We start from the raw sequence: 20,378 nt of genomic DNA, 5'->3' as shown, positions 1-20,378 counted from the left end.
CTCCTTTGTAGGAGTAGCAGCCCATCTCCCCTCGCGAGACTCTGGTGAAGACCACTGGCCACTTGGATTCCACGCTTCAGGGAAGACCCACATCTTCCATTGGTGCCAAGATCAGCAAGGCCCTGACACCATTATCTATTTTCCATCTAGTCACCCATGCTGTCCTCTTGGCATTCTGTAGGTTTTGGTACAACAGTGAAAGGTCCAATGTCACTTCAAGGCCTATGGAAACTTGGTGATCACTGATAAGACAAGGCATGCCAAGTTCATCTTTACCTGCTTACTTGTTTTAACAGTAAAGCTTGCTATATCGCCTTGTTGAGTTGTAGCATTCCTTTTCATTAGTATTGGATTGATAGAGTCAAGGACAAGCTCAACTTAGACAAGCTCTAATAGATGTGAATCCTTCTACCCTAAAACACATACATTTTCAGCCAAGTTAAGCCTGCATATTCTATCCAGATGTTTCCCAAGATGGTATGAAATTCTAAGAATGTGTGGCCACACATATATTAAAGTGAACCTCCAGTCTAAAAATCGACTCAGCAGCACTGAAAAGGCCTGGTGTTTATTTAACAGTTTCACAGCATCAGAACTTTGTTTCTCTTATACAAGCCTCATTTTTAGCTGCACAGAAGAAAACTGCCCGGGCAGTTTTCCCCTTATGCTGTGCAAAGCATGATGGGATTTCTGATGTTGTTGTTCTCATTCTTCTGTTTTGGTGCAATTTTTTTTTTTTTTTTTTTTTTTTTTTTTTTACATTTTGAATTTGACATTTGAAGCCTAGTGTGTGCAGCTGGGAGGGGTTATCAGGACACAGGACAGTTGGAACTGTGTCTCATGCTCCCTGTCACCTCCTTTCAACCAAAAAGATGGCTGCCTCTATGACAAAGATGGCAGCCCCCATGAATCACAAACATTTGCCTGTTCTTTTAAAACAGGGTGGGTGAAAGATTATATTATCTATCTATTCTAATTAACATAACTAATGTAACTTAATAACAGTATGTTTGTTTAGGCTGAAGTTCCCCTTTAAGTATCAGCAGTCCTGCCCGGGACTAGAGACCTTTGAGAACTCCATAGATGTTTTTTTTTGAGATGGTAAATATTTGTTAACATTCTAGTGGTTCATGCGTAATGCTACCAATGTATTGATTGAATGTATACGCACCTACCATTTTCTGCTCATTAATAAACCTACTGTCTGTTCTAATATCACCAGTTGCGAGTGGAAACCACTGACGAAAGTGGAAAGACTCTCGAGGGTCCTGTGGATCTAGAAGTCGTCGTCATTGATCAGAATGACAACAGACCAATCTTCAAGGAAGGACCATATATCGGCCATGTTCTTGAGGGGTCACCAACAGGTAAGCTTCAAACACTCCTTAACCCTTACCACCCCTGTTCCCTCTGGTTTGTATTTGCCACCCTCTGTTTTAGGTTTTCTACCAGAGGTCTGGGACTTTGAGGGTTCTGTTCAGAATCTTAGCTGTTCCAAGAATTGCCCTCTACTGGATGGATATCTTTGATGTTTCTCAGTTGTGTTGAAAGTCACTCAGTAGTCACCTGGTTTAGAAGTCCCTTTAAATTCCATAATCTGTTCTTTTTTCAGTTCTAAATAGCTTGGTTAGGGGCTAGAGGCACTTTAAGGTTTTTATCATGTCACTGTATTTGGGAATTTCTATCAGGAAGGGATTTCCATACAGGAAGTGTGGAAGTTTTTCTAATATTAAAGATTACCAAGGGTAAAATCTATACATTATATATGCCTTATTGTACTCTCACATAGAGTCGATGATTGAATGGGTTATTAACTCACCCATTTGCTGGGAATCGGCATTATTTTTAGTGGACAACTGAAGTGAGAAGAATATGGAGGCTGCCATATTTATATGTATTTCCTTTTAAACAATACCAGTTGCCTGGCAGTTCTGTTGATCTATTTGGCTGCAGTAGTATATGAATCACACCAGAAATAAGCATACAGCTAATCTTGTCGGATCTGACAATTATGTCAGAAACAACTGATCTGCCGCATGCTTGTTCAGGGTCTATGGCTAAAAGTATTAGAGGCAGAGGATCATCAGGAGAGGTTGGCAACTGGTATTGCTTAAAAGGGAATAAATATGGCAGCCTCTATATCCCTCTCACTTCAGGCGTCCTTTAAATCTTCCCTTCACCACTTGGCAAACCCGCCATGGCATTTTTTGCTCAAGGCCTCGCTGAAGAAGTCTGGAGAGTGGCGCTGTTGTCACCCACACCTTTTCTTGCTGTTGCTCACCCTGAGCTTGGGAGCCATGGCCTAATAGGCGGCCAGGCCACGGCAACACAGATGGGGGTGGCCACAGAGCTCTGACATTCTTCAACGAGGCTTTGAGCAAAAACCATCATGGTAGTTTTGCCAATGGGGCAGGGTTTAAGAATCGTGTCCATTTCCCGGTGAACGGGTGAGTTAATTTACCAATTCAATCACCTATCATATGTTGGGGTACAATTAGAAGTAAATTAACTATAATCTATACTTTTCTTTAAGTCCTCTTTAAGAGTACCAACAGATATCCACAAAGCCAATATCAATACAGGACACAGAGCACAATAAAAGGACCTACTTACATAACCCACCCTATTTAGACAGTACAACTAAAACTATGTGCCTGCAGTAGCACCACATAAATAGGGCTGCTCAAATCCGATCCGATCTGACGTCTTCTTCGGTCCGTCCCTCGGTGCCTCCCACGATGCGGTCCAAGCGGCGGTCACGTGATTACAAGCACTTCCTCCTTCCGGGTTGAAGGAGTGTTTGTAATCACGTGACTCGCATGGAGCGCATCGTGGGAGGCGCCGAGGGACGGACCGAAGAAGACGTCAGACAGCTAAGATTGATCCCCCGCCCACCCCGCCCAGGTTTACTGGGAGATATTCGGATAGCAACTATCCGGATGTCTCCCGGATCGGATTTGAGCAACTCTAAGGATAGCTATTTAATCAGTTTATTTATGTTGTCTATTTGGAATCTGTGTGATTTGTTTATAGACGCATTTAATCTTGTTAATGAGTAAGATTAATCTCTCTGCCGTTATCCGTCAGAATAAGACCATATGGGCGCAGTATTAGTCTATTTAATCACATTATTTGGTACCCAATCAGGAGGAATCACTTGCCATACAGTTTAATTAATTGGCAAGTTCCACCTTTTATTAAAGGGGGGATTTACCTGAGACGTTGCAAGAAATCCAGGTCTTATTAAAGTTGATTTCTTTCTTTTGTATGCAAGTCAAGGTTTATTTATAAAAATAAGGCCCCTGTATATGTATGATCTTTCTAGCACCCATTATTAACCCTTAGTCTGCCAGCTATTTTGTAAAAAAGCTAGACATGCATGAAAAGGAGGCGCTAGGAAATGTGGGCACCCAATTTTAGCGCAATGTATATCTGTAAATTTACCAATATTCTACATTGTTAAACTGGTAATTAAGATAGTAAAATATTAGTAAATACCGATATTTTACTACAACTAAATCTACCCCTATTCACACACTGAACCCTCCCTCTACCAACGCCTGACTTTAACCACCTCCTCTGCCTGATGTCTAATCTTAACCACCATCCTGCCAATGCCTAACCCTAAGCCCCCCCCCCCTTCCACTCCTGACGCCTAACCTTAACGCCCCCTTGCTGATGCTTAAAGTGGATTCGAGATAAACTTTTACTCATTGCATAATTGTGTTCCTTTCATATAGTTTATAGGGCATTCCTCAAGCCAAATATTTTTTTTTTTTTTTGCTTTAATACCCTAATTCCCTATAAACTAAACAAGCTTCGCCCACAGCTCTTCCAGCGCCTAGGCACTCTGAGACCCGTGTAGCAAGGGCTTATTGGAGCTCATTCTGGGCAGGAGGAGGAGGTGGTGTTACTAGCTAGAGATTTCAGAGGCAAGGGGACGGAGAGGGGAGTGGAGTTTTTTTACAGGCTGAGAGGTGGAGATGCAGATCAGCTTGCCTGTGTATAATGATCACAAGCAGAATGTGGCTGCTCTCATTGTATCACAGGAAGTAATAATCATAAACTGTTGAAGCTGTTTGCAGCTAGATTTGCTGTGTAAACTATCTATTGCGTCTATTGGATGGCTGGGGGCAGGGGGCGTGCAAAGAGGCGCGGCAACGGCGGTTGAGCACATGGCAGTGTAAAAGCAAGCTGAACTTATGCTATAGACTGTAGCAGCCGCGGGAAGCAGCCTCCCCACATTGCGCCCCCCTCCCACGGCACTCCAGGCAACCGGCTATACCTGCCTGGTGACTGAAACGCCTCTGCTTTACAGTGCTTGATAGCTGGCATGGAGGAGGATGGGGGAAGCCTCATTAGGATCCAGAGGCTCCCTCCCCCCACGAGGTAAGTATCCCCCAGAGGGTTTTTTTTTTTCTTACCGATTTTCTTTATGAAGTTGTTCTGATTTGAGTCTACAGAGTAATCATCAGTAATAATACCCTGTTTTAAGGATGGACGGATACTTAATTAGAGATATTTAATCACTCACTGGTGTCTTCCATCTCTGGGGAGCTTCGGAGGTGACATCTTCCTCTGTTTTCCTGCAGGTCACAATCAGTCTTCACCTCTCTCCAGTTTCTCTAGTCTTCCGCAGTACTCTAATCACCAGAGTTTAGATTGCAGAAAAATATTTTATCAGCCAATTTAGGAGGTCTGATTAAATAGAGAGCATTGCATTTCTGTTAGCCAATATTGTGTAAGATTAGCAGAGAGTCGCTGACTCAGCACACGTGTCCTCGGAATTTATCTTATGATGGTAATGGGGACATCGATGTGGTCAGTTGCAGATGATGTATATATTCTACATATTTGTGCTTTATTGGCTCAGTATTTTGAGTCATCTGACGATGTTCATTTATGCAAAACGTAACACTGAATACAAACATAAAACTACAGGGCCCATTACACCTCCCGTGGGCAATATGGTGGCGTAATGGTTAGCACTCTCACCTTGCAGCGCTGCATCCCGGTTTCAAATACCAGCCAGCACTATCTGTAAAGAGTTTGTATGTTCTCCCCGTGTCTGTGTGGGTTTCCTCCATGCACTCTGGTTTCCTCACAAATCCCGAAAACATGCAGAAAAGTTGATTGGCTTCCCTTTAAAATTGGCCCTAGACTATGATACCATACTTTCTAACTTTTTGAGATAAGAAAGAAGGACACTTAAAGGGACACTTAAGTCAAACAAAAAAAATGAGTTTTACTCACCTAGGGCTTCCAATAGCCCGCTGCAGCTGTCCGGTGCCCTCGCCATCTCCCTCCGATCCTCCTGGCCCCGCTGGCAGCACTTCCTGTTTCGGTGACAGGAGCTGACAGGCTGGGGACGCGAGTGATTCTTCGCGTTCCTGGCCACAATAGCGCCATCTATGCTGCTATAGCATATATCATATACCATATAGCAGCATAGAGGGTGCTAATGTGTCTGGGAATGCGAAGAATCACTCGCGTCCCCAGCCTGTCAGCTCCTGTCACCGAAACAGGAAGTGGCTGCCGGCGGGGCCAGGAGGATCGGAGGGAGACAGCGAGGGCACCGGACAGCTGCAGGGGGCTATTGGAAGCCCCAGGTGAGTAAAACTCATTTTTTTTGTTTGACTTAAGTGTCCCTTTAAGTCTCACCTCTAATCACTCCCCCGTCACACCCCTAGTCACGCATAACATAAAGATTTCACAAGAAAAATATGTTGTTATATAATTTAAACCACACTGGTCCTTTCTATCCTGGTTCATAAGAAAGTAAGAAGAATAACAATCTAAATGATGGGGAAAAAAAAGTTTATAGTCAATCAAACATTTCAGTAGAAAAAATACATATATTTACACAGTTCTGTACATCTGTCCTGAAAGAGGGACACATGAATGAGGAAAGAGGGACAGAGACATTTGGTTCCCAAAGAGGCCTACACTACACGATACATACATAGACATATGACTATGGCAGGGATTGGATTGTGAGCCCCTCTGAGGGATGGTTAAGTGACAATATACTCTGTACAGCGCTGCGGAAGATGTCAGCGCTATATAAATACTAAATATCAAAATAATACAGGAAGGAGTAGTCAGTGGAGGTAGTGACAGAGAGGAACAGTCAGTGGAGGTAGTTGTCAAACGCCCCCTAGTGGCCGGACTGCTCAATGCCTTCCATTCTATTTCAATGCACAGACAATCCAATATTGTGGATTCAATCAGTGTGCTGAAACCACTGGAATTAGGCAAACTGACAGGCCAGAAGGGAACGTGGGAGCAACACAAACACTTTACTACACAATATTTCCGTTACAAGGCTGCCACCATCACTTTGATCTGGGAAAAGGAAAAACCCGCTCTGACTATTCTAAGGGCTCGTTTCCACTAGTGCGGCATTCGTCTGAGAGACGTGCGCCGTCACTGAGCGGGTGGGCGGGATCGCAGGCGAATCCCATTAGCCGTGCCATGCACGGCTATGGGGTTCGCAGCCTCCGCAGCAAATTCTACGGCTAGTACCGGCTGAATCGCTACTGCAAGCGATTCGCCGGCGGCGCCAGTCTCCCCTATGGCAGAGTTTCCCTGTGCGATTCATGTGCGGGGAAACTGCAGAATCGCGGCAGTTTCTGCGATAGTGGAAACGGGCCCTAAACCTGCAAATAAAAATGGTTAAAACACTCTAGTCTGGCTCAAACAATACAATACTTCAGGTAACGAATCTTCGGAAAGGCTAGGATTCTTTCTGCGGTGCTTAACCCTCCTGGCGGTCTATTAAAAACCGCCAGGGGGCAGCACAGCAGTTTTTTTTTTTTTTTAAATCATTTAGCGAGCCTAGGGCTTGCTACATGATAGCCGCTGTGCAGCGGCATCCCCCCACCCTCTTCGATCGCCTCCGGCGTGACGTCAAAGGGAGTCCTGATCCACCCCTCGGCGCTGCCTGGCACTGATTGGCCAGGCCAGGCAGCGCATGGGGTCTGGGGGCAGCGGGTAGCGGCGGCGATTGGAGTGCGCATGCAGCTAGCAAAGTCCTAGCTGCGTGTAGCAAAAACAAAATTATGCAAATCGGCCCAGCAGGGCCTGAGAAATCCTCCTGCGCGGCTTACCCCGGGGTTACCGCCAGGAAGGTTAAAGCAGGTATGTAGCTGAAAAAAATTACCTTGTCTTTTATTGTAAATTCAATATAAATAATTAATATATTGTGAGAAAACGCGGAAAAGCCGCCGCCAATACTCAAGGTGAGGCGGCTGACTCCGCGTTTAACATGGCAGCTGGGGCGCAGTCGGAGCGCGGAGAAACCGCCACATGCTCTGACAACAAGGCGGCGGATTCCGCGTCCAATGGGGCAAGTTGCTCGCATGGGCCTGCTCCTCTCAGTGAGGCGGAATGCGGAGTAAACGCCGCACGCCCAGACAGCAGTGCGGCGGATTCCGCATCTAACACAGCAGAAACATTACAACACATGACTGGTGTGGCTGGAACTGATAGTCCACACTGGTTTAGGAGGACGCACGCGCAGAGAGGCAGGGCCTTTATGGCAGTCAGAGGAGGGTCAGCTGACCAAGCCGGTCAGCTGACAATTGCGGCAACTTTCATTGGTCCAGCACTTAGGGGTGGCGCTGGAGAGCGCCGGTGTATATATACTGGGTGCTGGTCATTCATCTGGTGTCTGGCGTTGCGATCACTACGTGGTAGCACTCAGACCTTGTCAGTATCTGTGGTTATTAGTCAGTTTCGTAGGTGTTGATGATCACGGAGCTCACACCTTAGCCTAGGAATTCTGTTATTATCTGTATTGTTATCTAGGCCAGTTTCCAAGGTGTTGACGGCCACGGAACTCACACCTTAGTCTAGAAATTCTGTACCATCTGTATTATTTGTATTATCTAGCCTAGTTCCTGGAGTGTGAGAATCTTGGAGCTCACACTCAAGTTTAGGCATTGTTATTATCTGTTATGACTTTCTGCATTTCTGACCATTCTCCTGATCTCTGATTTTGTACCTTGTCTTTCTGATTCTCTGTTGCCAAAACTCGGCTAGTCTCTGGATTCTGAATCTGCCCACTGTGTCTGTACTTTATCTGTCCGTGTGTTAACGACTTGGCTTGTCCGACCTCGAGAACTATCTCTCCTGTTAGGAGATAGTTCACTGATCTGTCAGTGACACTCCACCATTGGTGTCACTCACGTTCTGTCCTTCCCATCGTCTCAGCCTGGCTCCGCCCCTTGGGGAGCATCAGGCCTGTGGAAGGAAGCTAAACCGTAACAGTAGCTCCTACTGTCTAGCACCCATCCCACGGGTGCTTTCCTCAAAGTATTCCTGTTGCACCAAACACTCTCATCTCTCAGGTGTCCAGAGGTTAGAAGATATATCTGATTATCGGTGATACTGCAGATCATCAATAATCGGGTATATTCTGCATTCTCGGTGATACTGCAGATCACCGGTAATCAGACCCTCTCTGTGTTACACCGATCGTTACATATATACAGAAAATAATTAAAAGTAACAATTTATACAGACCTGCTCTGAGGGCAGAACCTAGGCTACAGCCCCTGCCCTTGAAATTAACCGGCCCCTTACATTTTGGGGGGGGGGGGGGGGGGGGACTTAAGTTCCAAATATATGACATTTCCATATCTCGGACTACATTCATTGCACACAAATAATAATAGCAAATTCACAACACCCAAAGATATGGATCACATTAATACCAAACATGAATATTGTGTGACACTCCCTTCTTGAGAAGTTTAATAACCGGGTGGCTGGTTATGTCAGCTTCATAAATGACATATGAGAATGCTTGGCGGGACGTTAGCAGTATAATGATATACGGTTCATATAGATCAAAAGTATGGTATCTCTTTAAAGGACAAAATAAGAAAGTATAGTTATTAAATATAGCCCTGACTCTTGCTTCCGCTCTGTCTGCCCCCATGCTGAACTGAAAGCTTGCTTCTGCGGTGTATTACCAAATAGTTATTTTCCCTTTATTTATTAAGCAATATAAAAACTGTTACTCTAAATATTTGAATGCTCTAAATCAGTGTTTCTCAACATTTTATTGGTATGTACCCCTTTTAAAGCCCTGTACTCACCAAGTACCCCCTAGCATAGTAAACATTATCACAAGTACCACTTCACAAATATAGATTTAATCGCAGTACATGATAATTGGTTCTAAACAATTTCCAAGCATTTACTATTGCTTTTAATTAGCTAAAATAGTAATTTGGTGTTGTTTAAGTAACATTTATCATTTTCTAAAACTCTAAATTTGTAATTCTTGGTTAAGTACATCAAGCCTGAGTGCCCCCTGGAACCATCAGAAGTACCCCGTGGGGTACGCGTACCACACGTTGAGAACCTAGGCTCTAAATAGTACTTAAAGAGACACTGAAGTGAAAAAAAATTATGATATAATAATTTGTATGTGTAGTACAGCTAAGAAATAGAACATTAGGAGCAGAGACATAAGTCTAATATTGTTCCCAGTACAGGAAGAGTTAAGAAACTCCAGTTGTTATCTATGCAAAAGAGCCATTGAGCTCCACGATTTTCAAAGTCGCAGAGAGCTCTGTCGTCTTTTTTTTTTTCCAACAATGTATTTTTATTATATTTTCAGAAGCAGTAATACAGAGAATGGAATTGAAAACATTTGTTAACATACAGCATACAGTTGAGGATAATTCTACATTGCAGTGAGATAGTTAACATGCGTTCCTAGAGAAAGCAAATTTGGAGTAGATGGAGTAGGTGCAATAACGGCTTATTGCCGGGTTTACCTTATCTCAGAGCAACCACAAACCTATAAGGCTGGTTGATTAGACCAGGTGCCCAGCTGAACTGGACAATTGGAGCGGTGATCAGGCGATCTACCAATTGTTATGATGGACACGTTTTAGCAGGCCGATGTTTACAATCTAATGAGGCTGAAGTGATATTTAACCACTTTACCCCCGCCCGTACGGATTTCTCTGTCCCTTTTTCCATCCTTTAACCCCCAGGGACGGAGAAATCCGTACTTTCCGTGCTCCCGCCGCTGCCCGCGCTCCCGCTCGTAAACACGCCGCCCGCCGCTAGTAAACACGCCGCCGCCCGCTCGCCCGGAGATCAATGAACGGGAAAATCCATTCCCGTTCCTTGATCGAAGCCCCGCAATGATCCGCTGCTCTCCGATGAGCAGCGCGATCATTGTGAAAAGATACACACTTACCCAGCCTCCAAGTACTTCCTCCAAGCTTCCGGAAGGACGCTTGGAGGTCGCATTAAAACAAAAAGTTACTGTTGCCATCTTGTGGCCAAATAGTAAAACTACACCCTACACATTTTTTACATATAAATAAATTACTTTTACACAAAAAATTAACTCATTACCTCCCACACTCCCAATTTTTTTTTTTTTGTAATTAAAAAAAAATTAAAAAATGTTCAATAAAAAAAAATACATACATAGTTACCTTAGGGACTGAACTTTTTAAATATTTATGTCAGGAGGGTACAACACTGTTACTTTATAAACTATGGGCTTGTAATTAGGGATGGACGCAAAACTGAAAAAAATGCACCTTTATTTCCAAATAAAATATTGGCGCCACACATTGTGATAGGGACATAATTTAAACGGTTTTATAACCAGGACAAAAGGGCAAATACATTTCATGGGTTTTAATTACAGTAGCATGCATTATTTAAAAACTATAATGGCCGAAAACTGAAAAATAATTATTTTTTTTCCCACATTTTTCCTATTTTCCCATTAAAACACATTTAGAATAAAATAATTCTTGGCATAATGTCCTACCTAAAGAAAGCCTAATTGGTGGTGGAAAAAACAAGATATAGTTCATTTCATTGCGATAAGTAATAATAAAGTTATAGACGAATGAGTGGAAGGAGCGCTGAAAGGTGAAAATTGCTCTGGTGGTCAGGGGGTAAAACCCCTCAGTGGTGAAGTGGTTAAAGGTAATTTGATTTGTTTTCAACCTTATAACTAATCATACTAGTAGATTATAGCAACGGCAATTAGGTAACATATAAACAGGTGACTCACTCATTTTATGGTTAGAGAACACTTAGCTGTACATTCGATTACATGTATATGGCTACGTTGATTAATCTTAATTAAAGGCATTTTTACTGGGTGTTCTGTTAAATTCTAGTAATCTCGACCTTAAGCGTGTTTCCATCATCATATTTTGCTTGTATGCGCTAAGGAGATTGGAAAATAAGAGAGGCTCAGCAGATTTCCAGTTTTTAGTAATCATAGATAGTGCGGTTAATATCAGATGACATATCTGGGATTTGTGTATGGGGTCTATTTCTTTGTAGTCTAAATGTAGGAGTGCTATACGTGGTGTAAGGCGAAAGTTAGGGGTAATGGTTTGCTTAATATATGATTCTACGGCACACCATAGCATTTTACTTGAGGGACAATCCCAAAACATGTGGACTAATGTGCCTACCTGTGTAGTGCATTTCCAGCATTTTGGGGATAGGGTGGGGTTGAATTGCGCTATTTTCCTGGGTGTTAGGTACCATCTGGTAACTATCTTTATAAATAGTTCCCAGTGGGTATTGCATTTAGAAAGCTTAGTAACTGATCTGATAGCGGAGACTGTGCACTGTCAATTTGTGAGGATAGGTCGTATGACCATACTTGTGCATATTTATTAAGAGAAGAAACAGAAGGTGCGATTAGATCGTTGCACCAAATTGTTATGGAGCCTTGCATTGCTTTTTTTGTGTTTAGCATAGTTACAGTTCCACTATTCAACTCTGGTATGGAGATTTGTTTAGATCTTAAAAAGCTGATTAGTTTATAACATGCGAATCTTGCCTTGGTAGAAATATTGTATTCAGTTAGTATTTCAGAGAAGGTTTTGATAAGTGAATTTGAATAGAGCTCATTTAAAGGGGAACTGAAGTAAGAGGTATACGGAGGCTGCCATATTTATATCCTTTTAATCAATACCAGTTGCCTGTCAGCCCTGCTGGTCTATTTCTCTGCAGTAGTATCTGAATAACACTAGAAACAAGCATGCAGCTAGTCTTGTCCGATCTGACTTTAAGGTCTGAAACACCTGATCTGCTGCATGCTTGTTCAGGGGCTATGGCTAATAGTATTAGAGGCAGAGGATCAGAAGGGCTGCCAGGCAACTGGTATTGCTTAAAAGAAAATAAACATGGCAGCCTCCATGCACCTCTCTCTTCAGTTCCCCTTTAAAGGGAACCAGAGATGAACGATTCACACAAAATAAACATATCAGTTGATAGCTTGTAAAGAATAAATGCTCTACCCGATAATTTCGCCACTCTGGTGTGCCTTTTTGAGTGCTTTTTATCCATTATTGCTCCAGGAAATATCCAATATGGCCGCCGGCTCATATTCCTTCTGCTTCCAGGTTATGAGGTGTTCTGGATGTGCTGTCTAGGCTATATGAGACTATAGAAAAGCAGGGCTGCTGTAGGCTTTCATCTGTGTGTTTTCAACTTCATATTCTGGTATGCTTTGTGGCTGCCTGTAGGAAGTGTCTCTCATTTTATTTCACTTTGGTGCCTCAGAGCCACGTACGCCATCATGGGACTAGGACACATCTGTGCTTCGAAAAATGGTTTAATGTGATTACTGTAAGTATTGTAAAGAGTCAAACTCTGCTAAAAAGAAAGTCTTCCTCGGTCGTGAGTTCCGAGTGGAAGAACATGGCTGATGTGATGTGCTGATTCTCAGCTGTTACCTTAATATGAGGTAGATGTCTCCGGAGTAATTAGCAGCCTTCTCTCTGTGAACCGTGCTTTTATGGCCCTGAGCAAATTAGCAAGAAGCCAAGGAACGCTATTGGTACATTAAACATAAATATAGATCTAGCCGACCAAGCCTTTGGTAGCCTGGAAGCAAATTCCACATCTGTTCCAGTCGTGACGCACAGGAGAGTTCTGTTAATCAGTCTCTTATTACTCTGTAAGATTAGGGACAATAATGAGCCGAGTATATTTATAGAACGGTACTGAGGGTTGTATAAGCAGAGTTCTGTAATGTGGCACAAGGCTCCCCCCACAGACCATGTCTGTCTAGCTGCATCTTACACAACCCTTTATTTTTACCCCAATCTTTCTTGTTTGGGTTAGAGGACTGCTAGCCAGTCCTGGATTCATACGGTTTACCATTCTAGGTCAATGGTCATGTGCTGCTCTTCACCTGGAATTTTACGGGATTCCCCCTCTTACTTATATACAGCAACCGTCTACTTATTTGTGCAGCCCCCCATGTACAGCAGCCCAGTCTTCAGAGTGTATTCTCTCCATGTGCAGCCCTTTCCTGTCTAGCAACATGCTATCTATGTGCACCACACCTCCTCCTTCATGTCTGGTCCATGCGCAACAGCACCCTTCCCCATGCGCAGCCTCTTCATGTCTACCAACTGCCTGTCTTCCATTCCTCCTGTCCCATGTGCAGCAACCCCCCATGTCCTGCCCCTTACAATTTGCAGCCCGCTCCTGCATCTTACTGTTTAGATTGTTTGATATGTGAAATCAGACACTGTGTATTTGGTTTACTAGTATAGCTAGTCATGAGGGGCAGCATAGGTCTTTTGAGGTTATTCAGTAACTTGATGGAACTTTTGATGACTACTGTGGTTGATATTAATATTATTCTGTATTTTTATAGCACTGACATCCTTCGTTGCAATTTGCAAACAATGTCAAAATTATCAACCCCCCAATTACAAAGCTGCCCCTCTCTGTGTCACATGATCACCATTCACTACCAAACATGTCACCACCTCCAAATGAATAACAAAAAAGTAAAGTGGCTGGATAGTGTAATGGTTAAGGGCTCTGCCTCTGACACAGGAGACCAGGGTTTGAATCTCGGCTCTGCCTGTTCAAGCCAGCACCTATTCAGTAGGAGACCTTGGGCAAGAGCGTGTCCCAGTAGGTGCAGCTCGGGTGCTTTGAGTCCGCCAGGAGAAAAGCGAAATATAAATGTTCTGTGTCTGTAAACAGTTTTCATCTCTTCTGAATCTGACATTTTGCAGGTTTATACATATCACCTCAATGAGCACACAGCACGTTAAACAGCTGCAGTGCCCCCGTCTGCTCTCCCCCTGCACCCACCTCTGATGGATTGATGGATATGTCTCCCACAATCATGCACATGTAACTTGATGCTGCAGCTAGAAGCATGGACTGTGCCTGCACTTTCTTTGTGGTATATTGACCAGATTTGTGCTTCTGCTCCCATCCCTTGGCTAAGGAGACTACATGAACAGTGCCTGAGATATTCCAGTTGTGTGTCTTGCTGTGAGTATGGAGGGTGCCGGATTGTGTTCAGTAGTGTGTACTGGCTCTAAACAACCCCCCCCCCCCCCTTCCGGAATCCTGTAAGCCCCAGACATAATCTCCTCACCTCTTCTATGTTCGTGGTGGGCGGCGGTGGTTGCACAGTAGGGCAGCCAGCAGGGGCATAACAATAGGGGATGCAACCCCTGCACCCGCCGGGCAGGGCCGGGCTGAGGCAGAGGCGAGAGATGCTCCAGCTTCAGGGCGCAGTGTAGGAGGGGGAGCAGGGCTGAGGCAGAGGTGAGAGGCACCAGCCTCAGGGCGCAGTGTAGGAGGGGGAGCAGGGCTGAGGCAGAGGCGTGAGAGGCTCCAGCCTCAGAGCGCAGTGTAGGAGGGGGAGCAGGGCTGAGGCAGAGGTGAGAGAGGCTCCAACCTCAGGGCGCAGTGTAGGAGGGGGCACCAGGGCCAGGCTGAGTCAGAGGCAAGAGAGGCTCCAGCTTCAGGGCGCAATGTAGGAGGGGGAGCAGGGCTGAGGCAGAGGCGAGAGAGGCTCCAGCCTCAGAGTGCAGTGTAGGAGGGGGAGCAGGGCTGAGGCAGAGGTGAGAGAGGCTCCAACCTCAGGGCGCAGTGTAGGAGGGGGCACCAGGGCCAGGCTGAGTCAGAGGCAAGAGAGGCTTCAGGGCGCAATGTAGGAGGGGGAGCAGGGCTGAGGCAGAGGCGAGAGAGGCACCAGCCTCAGGGCGCAGTGTAGGAGGGGCGCACAACTCACTCAGCTACCATTCCCCTGTTGTGTTTGATGCAGAGAGATATAAGAAAAGGGGGTACATGGCAGTGACTGCAAGCCAGATAACTAGAGATGAAGGTGTTTGGGGCGATGGGGTGCCTCCTAGTCTAATAGCAATCAGTGTGTGACGGCTGGGGTGGGAGGGATGGAGGGGAGCACTATGGTGTCTCAGCCTTGGGTGCTGGAGGACCTTGTCCCGGCTCTGCCGCCGGGCCATCCCTAGGGCCAGCTCAGGGCCTTTTTCGGGGGCAGAAGGGGTCGCAACATGAGGGGAGAGCATGGCTGCACCTCGGGCTCTCCTCGCATCGCTCCTCCTCCTGCAATGTGTGTAAACAGGAAGTAGCATGAAGCTCTTAGAGATTGGAGACCTAGCCGATGTGCGGCCACACTCTCCCCTCCTATTCCTGCCCTCCAAAAAGGCCCTGAGTGGACCGGGGGGGGGGGGGGGATTTTTTTTTTTGCAGGGGGACCCAGGGATTTCTAGTCACGCCCTTGGTAGCCAGTGCAATGGCTGATTATGATGGCAATGCAGAGCAAATGGAACAGACAAGACTGAGGGGGATGGAAGCCAGGGCTCCCCTGGAAAGTGGCCGCGGTGCACTAAGGTGCCGTGGCTTACAGTTTGAGAACCACTGGATTAGGTGATGGAGAATTTGGTGGGACACAGGTATATTTGGGGGAGGTGGAATCAGTTAATTTAATACAGCTACATTATTTTATTGATATCCACATTTAAAAGCCAAAGTCCAAAAAGCAGCCAAAGCAAAAGTCTTCAGTTGAGATTTGTCAGATAATGTGTGCACAACTTCAGTGCTAATTTCACATATATATCCTCCACCAAACACCCGTCCAAGTGCCGGCTTACAGTGGGCACCATCAGGGGCTTCTCAGGAGAATTAGAGAAGTTCAGGCTTTAAAGGACCTCTCCAGCGAAAAAAGTAAGCAGTTAAAATCTGACAGAACCAACAGGTTTAGGACTAGTCCATCTCCTCATGGGGGATTGTCAGACTTTTCTTTGTTTTCGGAAGCATTTCCTGAAAGGCAGTTAGACTTTGCAAAAGCTGTTCAGGAAATTCTTTTGAAAACAAAAAAAAACCTTGAACATCCTCCACGTGGAGATTGACTAGTCCAAAGCCTGTTGAAGAGGCAAAAATTGAGGGGGCCTGCTGCACATGCACTCACCAAACAAACGGGAGCAGGGAAACCAAGCACCAAAGTCCACAGCAACCAGAAAAAGGGGATCCCGCCGCACCAGATGATTTGAAAGTAGAAATTTCTTTATTGTTCAATCCAGCATTACAGCAACAGATCAGATCACGCGTATCGGAGCAGGCATAGCTATGATTAAGGATCTTTCTGCTCCGATACGCATGAGCTTTTGTCTGTTGCTGTAATGCTGGATTGAACAATAAAAACATTTCTACTTTCAAAGCCTGTTGGTTCTGTTAGATTTTAGCTGCTTACATTTTTTGCTGGAGTGGACCTTTAACCACTTTACCCCCAGCTGTACGGATTTCTCTGTCCCTTTTTCCACCCTGTTACCACCAAGGGACGGAGAAATCTGTACCTGACGTCGCTCCCGCCGCTGTCCGCGCTCTCCCGTTTGCCCGTCCGCGCGGTCCCGCGCTTGTGCACGCTGCCGCCCGCTCGCCCGGAGATCAATGAACGAGTAAAACCTTTCCCGTTTGTTGATCTAAGCCCCCCGCAATGATCAGCTGCTTCTACGAGAAGCAGCGCGGTCATTGTGAAAAAAAAAGTTGCCCAGCCTCTCTGAACTTCCTGCAGGCGTACTTCCTGTACGCTTGCAGGTCGCATAAAAAAAAAACTCACTGTGGCCATCTTGTGGCCAAATAGTAAAACTACACCCTAAAGCATTTTTCATATACAAATACATTAGCTATACATTAAAAATTAACTCATCCCACACTCCCCAATTTATTTTTTTTTTTAATTAGAAAAAAAAAATACAATTCAAAAAATACATAAATAGTTACCTTAGGGACTGAACTGTTACTTTATAAACTATGGGCTTGTAATTAGGGATGGACGCAAAACTAAAAAAATGCACCTTTATTTCCAAATAAAATATTGGCGCCAAACATTGTGATAGGGACATAATTTAAACGGTTTTATAACCGGGACATACGGGCAAATACATTTCAAGGGTTTTAATTACAGTAGCATGCATTATTTAAAAACTATAAAGGCCGAAAACTGAAAAATATTTTGTTTACCACATTTTTTTCCTATTTTCCCATTAAAACACATTTAGATAAAATAATTCTTGGCATAATGTACCACCTAAAGAAAGCCTAATTGGTGGCGAAAAAAACAAGATATAGTTCATTTCATTGTGATAAGTAATGATAAAGTTATAGACGAATGAATGGAAGGAGCGCTGAAAGGTGAAAATTACTCTGGTGCTCAAGGGGTAAAACCCCTCAGTGGTGAAGTGTTTAAAGAGAAACTCCGACCAAGAATTGAACTTTATCCCAATCAGTAGCTGATACCCCCTTTTACATGAGAAATCTATTCCTTTTCACAAACAGACCATCAGGGGGCGCTGTATCACTGATATTGTGGTGAAACCCCTCCCACAAGAAACTCTGAGTACCGGGGTACTCCTGGCAGTTTTCTGTCTGTGAACCTTGTTGCATTGTGGGAAATAGCTGTTTCCAACTGCCAAAAAAGCATGCAGCAGCTACATCACCTGCCAACAGTAAAAATGTCACCATGTGATAAATGTCAGAATGTAAATCAGGGATTTAGAAGATTTTACAATGGGCAAACACTGAATAAATCATTTATACATAATTATTGTGAAAATAAAGCACTTTTTTATTACATTATTTTCACTGGAGTTCCTCTTTAACTACAGGAAGCATCATTTTTACGTGGGCGCAGCATATAATACGGCAGTACAGTCAGTGCCGCCGTTCTCTGAACAATCGCTGCAGCTGAATCGCCTCCTCGGACACCGCACAAGCCTCATCACACTTTACATACAGGGAATAGATAAATATCACTCCATAATTATAGGCAATTAACGGGAAAGGAAAACACAGTGCGCTGTTCACAGAGCAGAGGAGAAAAGTCTCGTGGAGGGGTGAGCACTTCTGGGGAACGGCCTCCTGCTCTCGCACACAATAACTATTGAGAATGACCCGTGGTAGAAAATGATATATTGTTTTATAGCTCGGCAGGGTGGACAGCAGTGCAAGCATTTGTAATACAGAAGCGTAAACTGATAACAAGCCATAATTAATCCAGATATCAACATTGTTGAACTGATGAACATGAGGACTGTTGGGTGAAGAAGTCGCAGTATAATGTGCATGTTTCAATGACTCATTGCTGAACTGCAGGACCGCCGTCAGACCAGCAGTGCTTGTGTACAGTGGATTCGGTGTACATTCTGCATTATGTACTGGCTGCTGGTAAAATGGAAGTGTTTCTGAGCATAGGCAGATATGGGGGAGAGGGGAGGGGCTATGCATTTATTTCAAATAGGGATTATCGGTCATATTTATACTATAAGCACTCCTTAACCACTTCACATCCAGATCTTGTTTCCCACTTATGGACCAGAGCAGTTTTGACAGTTTAGTTATGTCCTTATTTAATCAGCAATATCTTTATCCCTACTTACGACACAGAAATGAAATATATATTGTTTTTTTCAAGACATACTTTCATTGTATGCCATTTTTTCCCTCAAAAAAATTTGTTTTCTATGAATTTTAATGGGAAAACAAGAAAAAAAAAAAGAAAAACACATTATTTCTCAGTTTTACCAATTCCAGTTTAAAAATAAAAAGTGCTACTGTAGATAAAAACACATTTGTGTAAAACACAAATTTTGTTTGGCTATTCTTACCGCTTATCACAAAACTTAGATTATGTTCCTGTCACAATTTATGGTGAAGATAGTGGATTCTGAAATAATGCTACAGAGTGTACTTTTCACTATGAACTGAGTAAATAAAAGTATTTTTAATGGTAAAAAATCAATCTCATTAGCTCAGGAAACATATATTCCCGTTCACCAATTAGTGTTGTATCAGATAGTGCCAGAAATATGCACAGGAGCAAGCCCAATCCTGCACAGCACTGCTTCTGCTACTAGACGTATATCTACTGACTCGTGGCTTAGATGAAGTCACAGAGGACGTAGATATACTGTAGTGGTGGATAAAGTGGCTAAAAGAGAACCCGAGGTGAGAGGGATATGGAGGCTGACATATTTTACCTTTTAACCACCTTAGCGGTATGGACGAGCTCAGCTCGTCCATTACCGCCAGAGGGTGCCGCTCAGGCCCTGCTGGGCCGATTTTGACCAAATAAAAAGCAGCACACGCAGCCGGCACTTTGCCAGCCGCGTGTGCTGCCTGATCGCCGCCGCTCTGCTGCGATCCGCCGCGAGCAGCGGCGAAAGAGGGTCCCCCCAGCCGCCTGAGCCCTGCGCAGCCGGAACAAATAGTTCCGGCCAGCGCTAAGGGCTGGATCGGAGGCGGCTGACGTCAGGACGTCGGATGACGTCCATGACGTCACTCCGCTCGTCGCCATGGCGACGAAGTAAGCAAAACACGGAAGGCCGCTCATTGCGGCCTGCCGTGTTACTTTTGGCCGCCGGAGGCGATCAGAAGAACGCCTCCGGAGCGCCATCTAGTGGGCTTTCATGCAGCCAACTTTCAGTTGGCTGCATGAAATAGTTTTTTTTTAATTTAAAAAAAACCCTCCCGCAGCCGCCCTGGCGATCTTAATAGAACGCCAGGGTGGTTAAGCAATACCAGTTACCTGGCAGTCCTGTTCATCTTTCATGCGTCAGTTGAGTCACAAGCATGCAGCTAATTCTGTCAGACTGGAGTCAGACCACCTGATCTGCTGCAGGCTTGTTCAGGTCTATGGGTAAAAGTATTAGAGGCAGAGGATCAGCAGGGCAGACAGGCAACTGGTATTGCTGAAAAGGAAATCAATACGGCAGCCTCCTTATCCCTCTCACCTCGGGTTCCCTTTAAGTCTCTTTTAAACTGACTGGATTCCCACCTGCATTGGACCACGTGCTGCTAGCAGGAGAGGACAGTGTAGTGTGTGCTCTGATGGTGTGGCTGGAGCCTGGGGCAGATGTGCTCCCCCTAGGCTATATGGGAAATGGATCCGCCTGCCCAGGATTATCATGGACTGCACAGAAGTGTGGCCCTCTTACCGCAGCAGATCCCGTGGATCCATTGCAGAGTGGCAAGTGGTGAACGGCTCCTATTTATAAAATAGGATCCGTTCACTGTCTGTTCTCTGCTCAGGTGGC

General features: G+C 44.7%; 1 protein-coding gene across 6 annotated transcripts in view; it reads left to right on the top strand.

Annotated features, from left to right (window-relative positions):
- Positions 1-20,378, top strand: part of CDH13 (cadherin 13) — a 1,882,652-nt gene that overhangs the window by 1,449,303 nt on the left and 412,971 nt on the right. For all 6 annotated transcript variants that reach the window (XM_068261396.1, XM_068261398.1, XM_068261397.1 and 3 more), the window contains one exon: positions 1,223-1,367. In XM_068261396.1, the coding sequence (XP_068117497.1) occupies positions 1,223-1,367 (145 nt within the window). The remainder of the gene's footprint in view (positions 1-1,222; positions 1,368-20,378) is intronic.

Source organism: Hyperolius riggenbachi, chromosome 11, assembly GCF_040937935.1.
Source record: "Hyperolius riggenbachi isolate aHypRig1 chromosome 11, aHypRig1.pri, whole genome shotgun sequence".
Lineage (NCBI taxonomy): Eukaryota > Metazoa > Chordata > Amphibia > Anura > Hyperoliidae > Hyperolius > Hyperolius riggenbachi.
The sequence above is the reverse complement of the archived record's forward strand: the minus strand, read 5'-3'. Positions and strand labels throughout refer to the sequence as shown.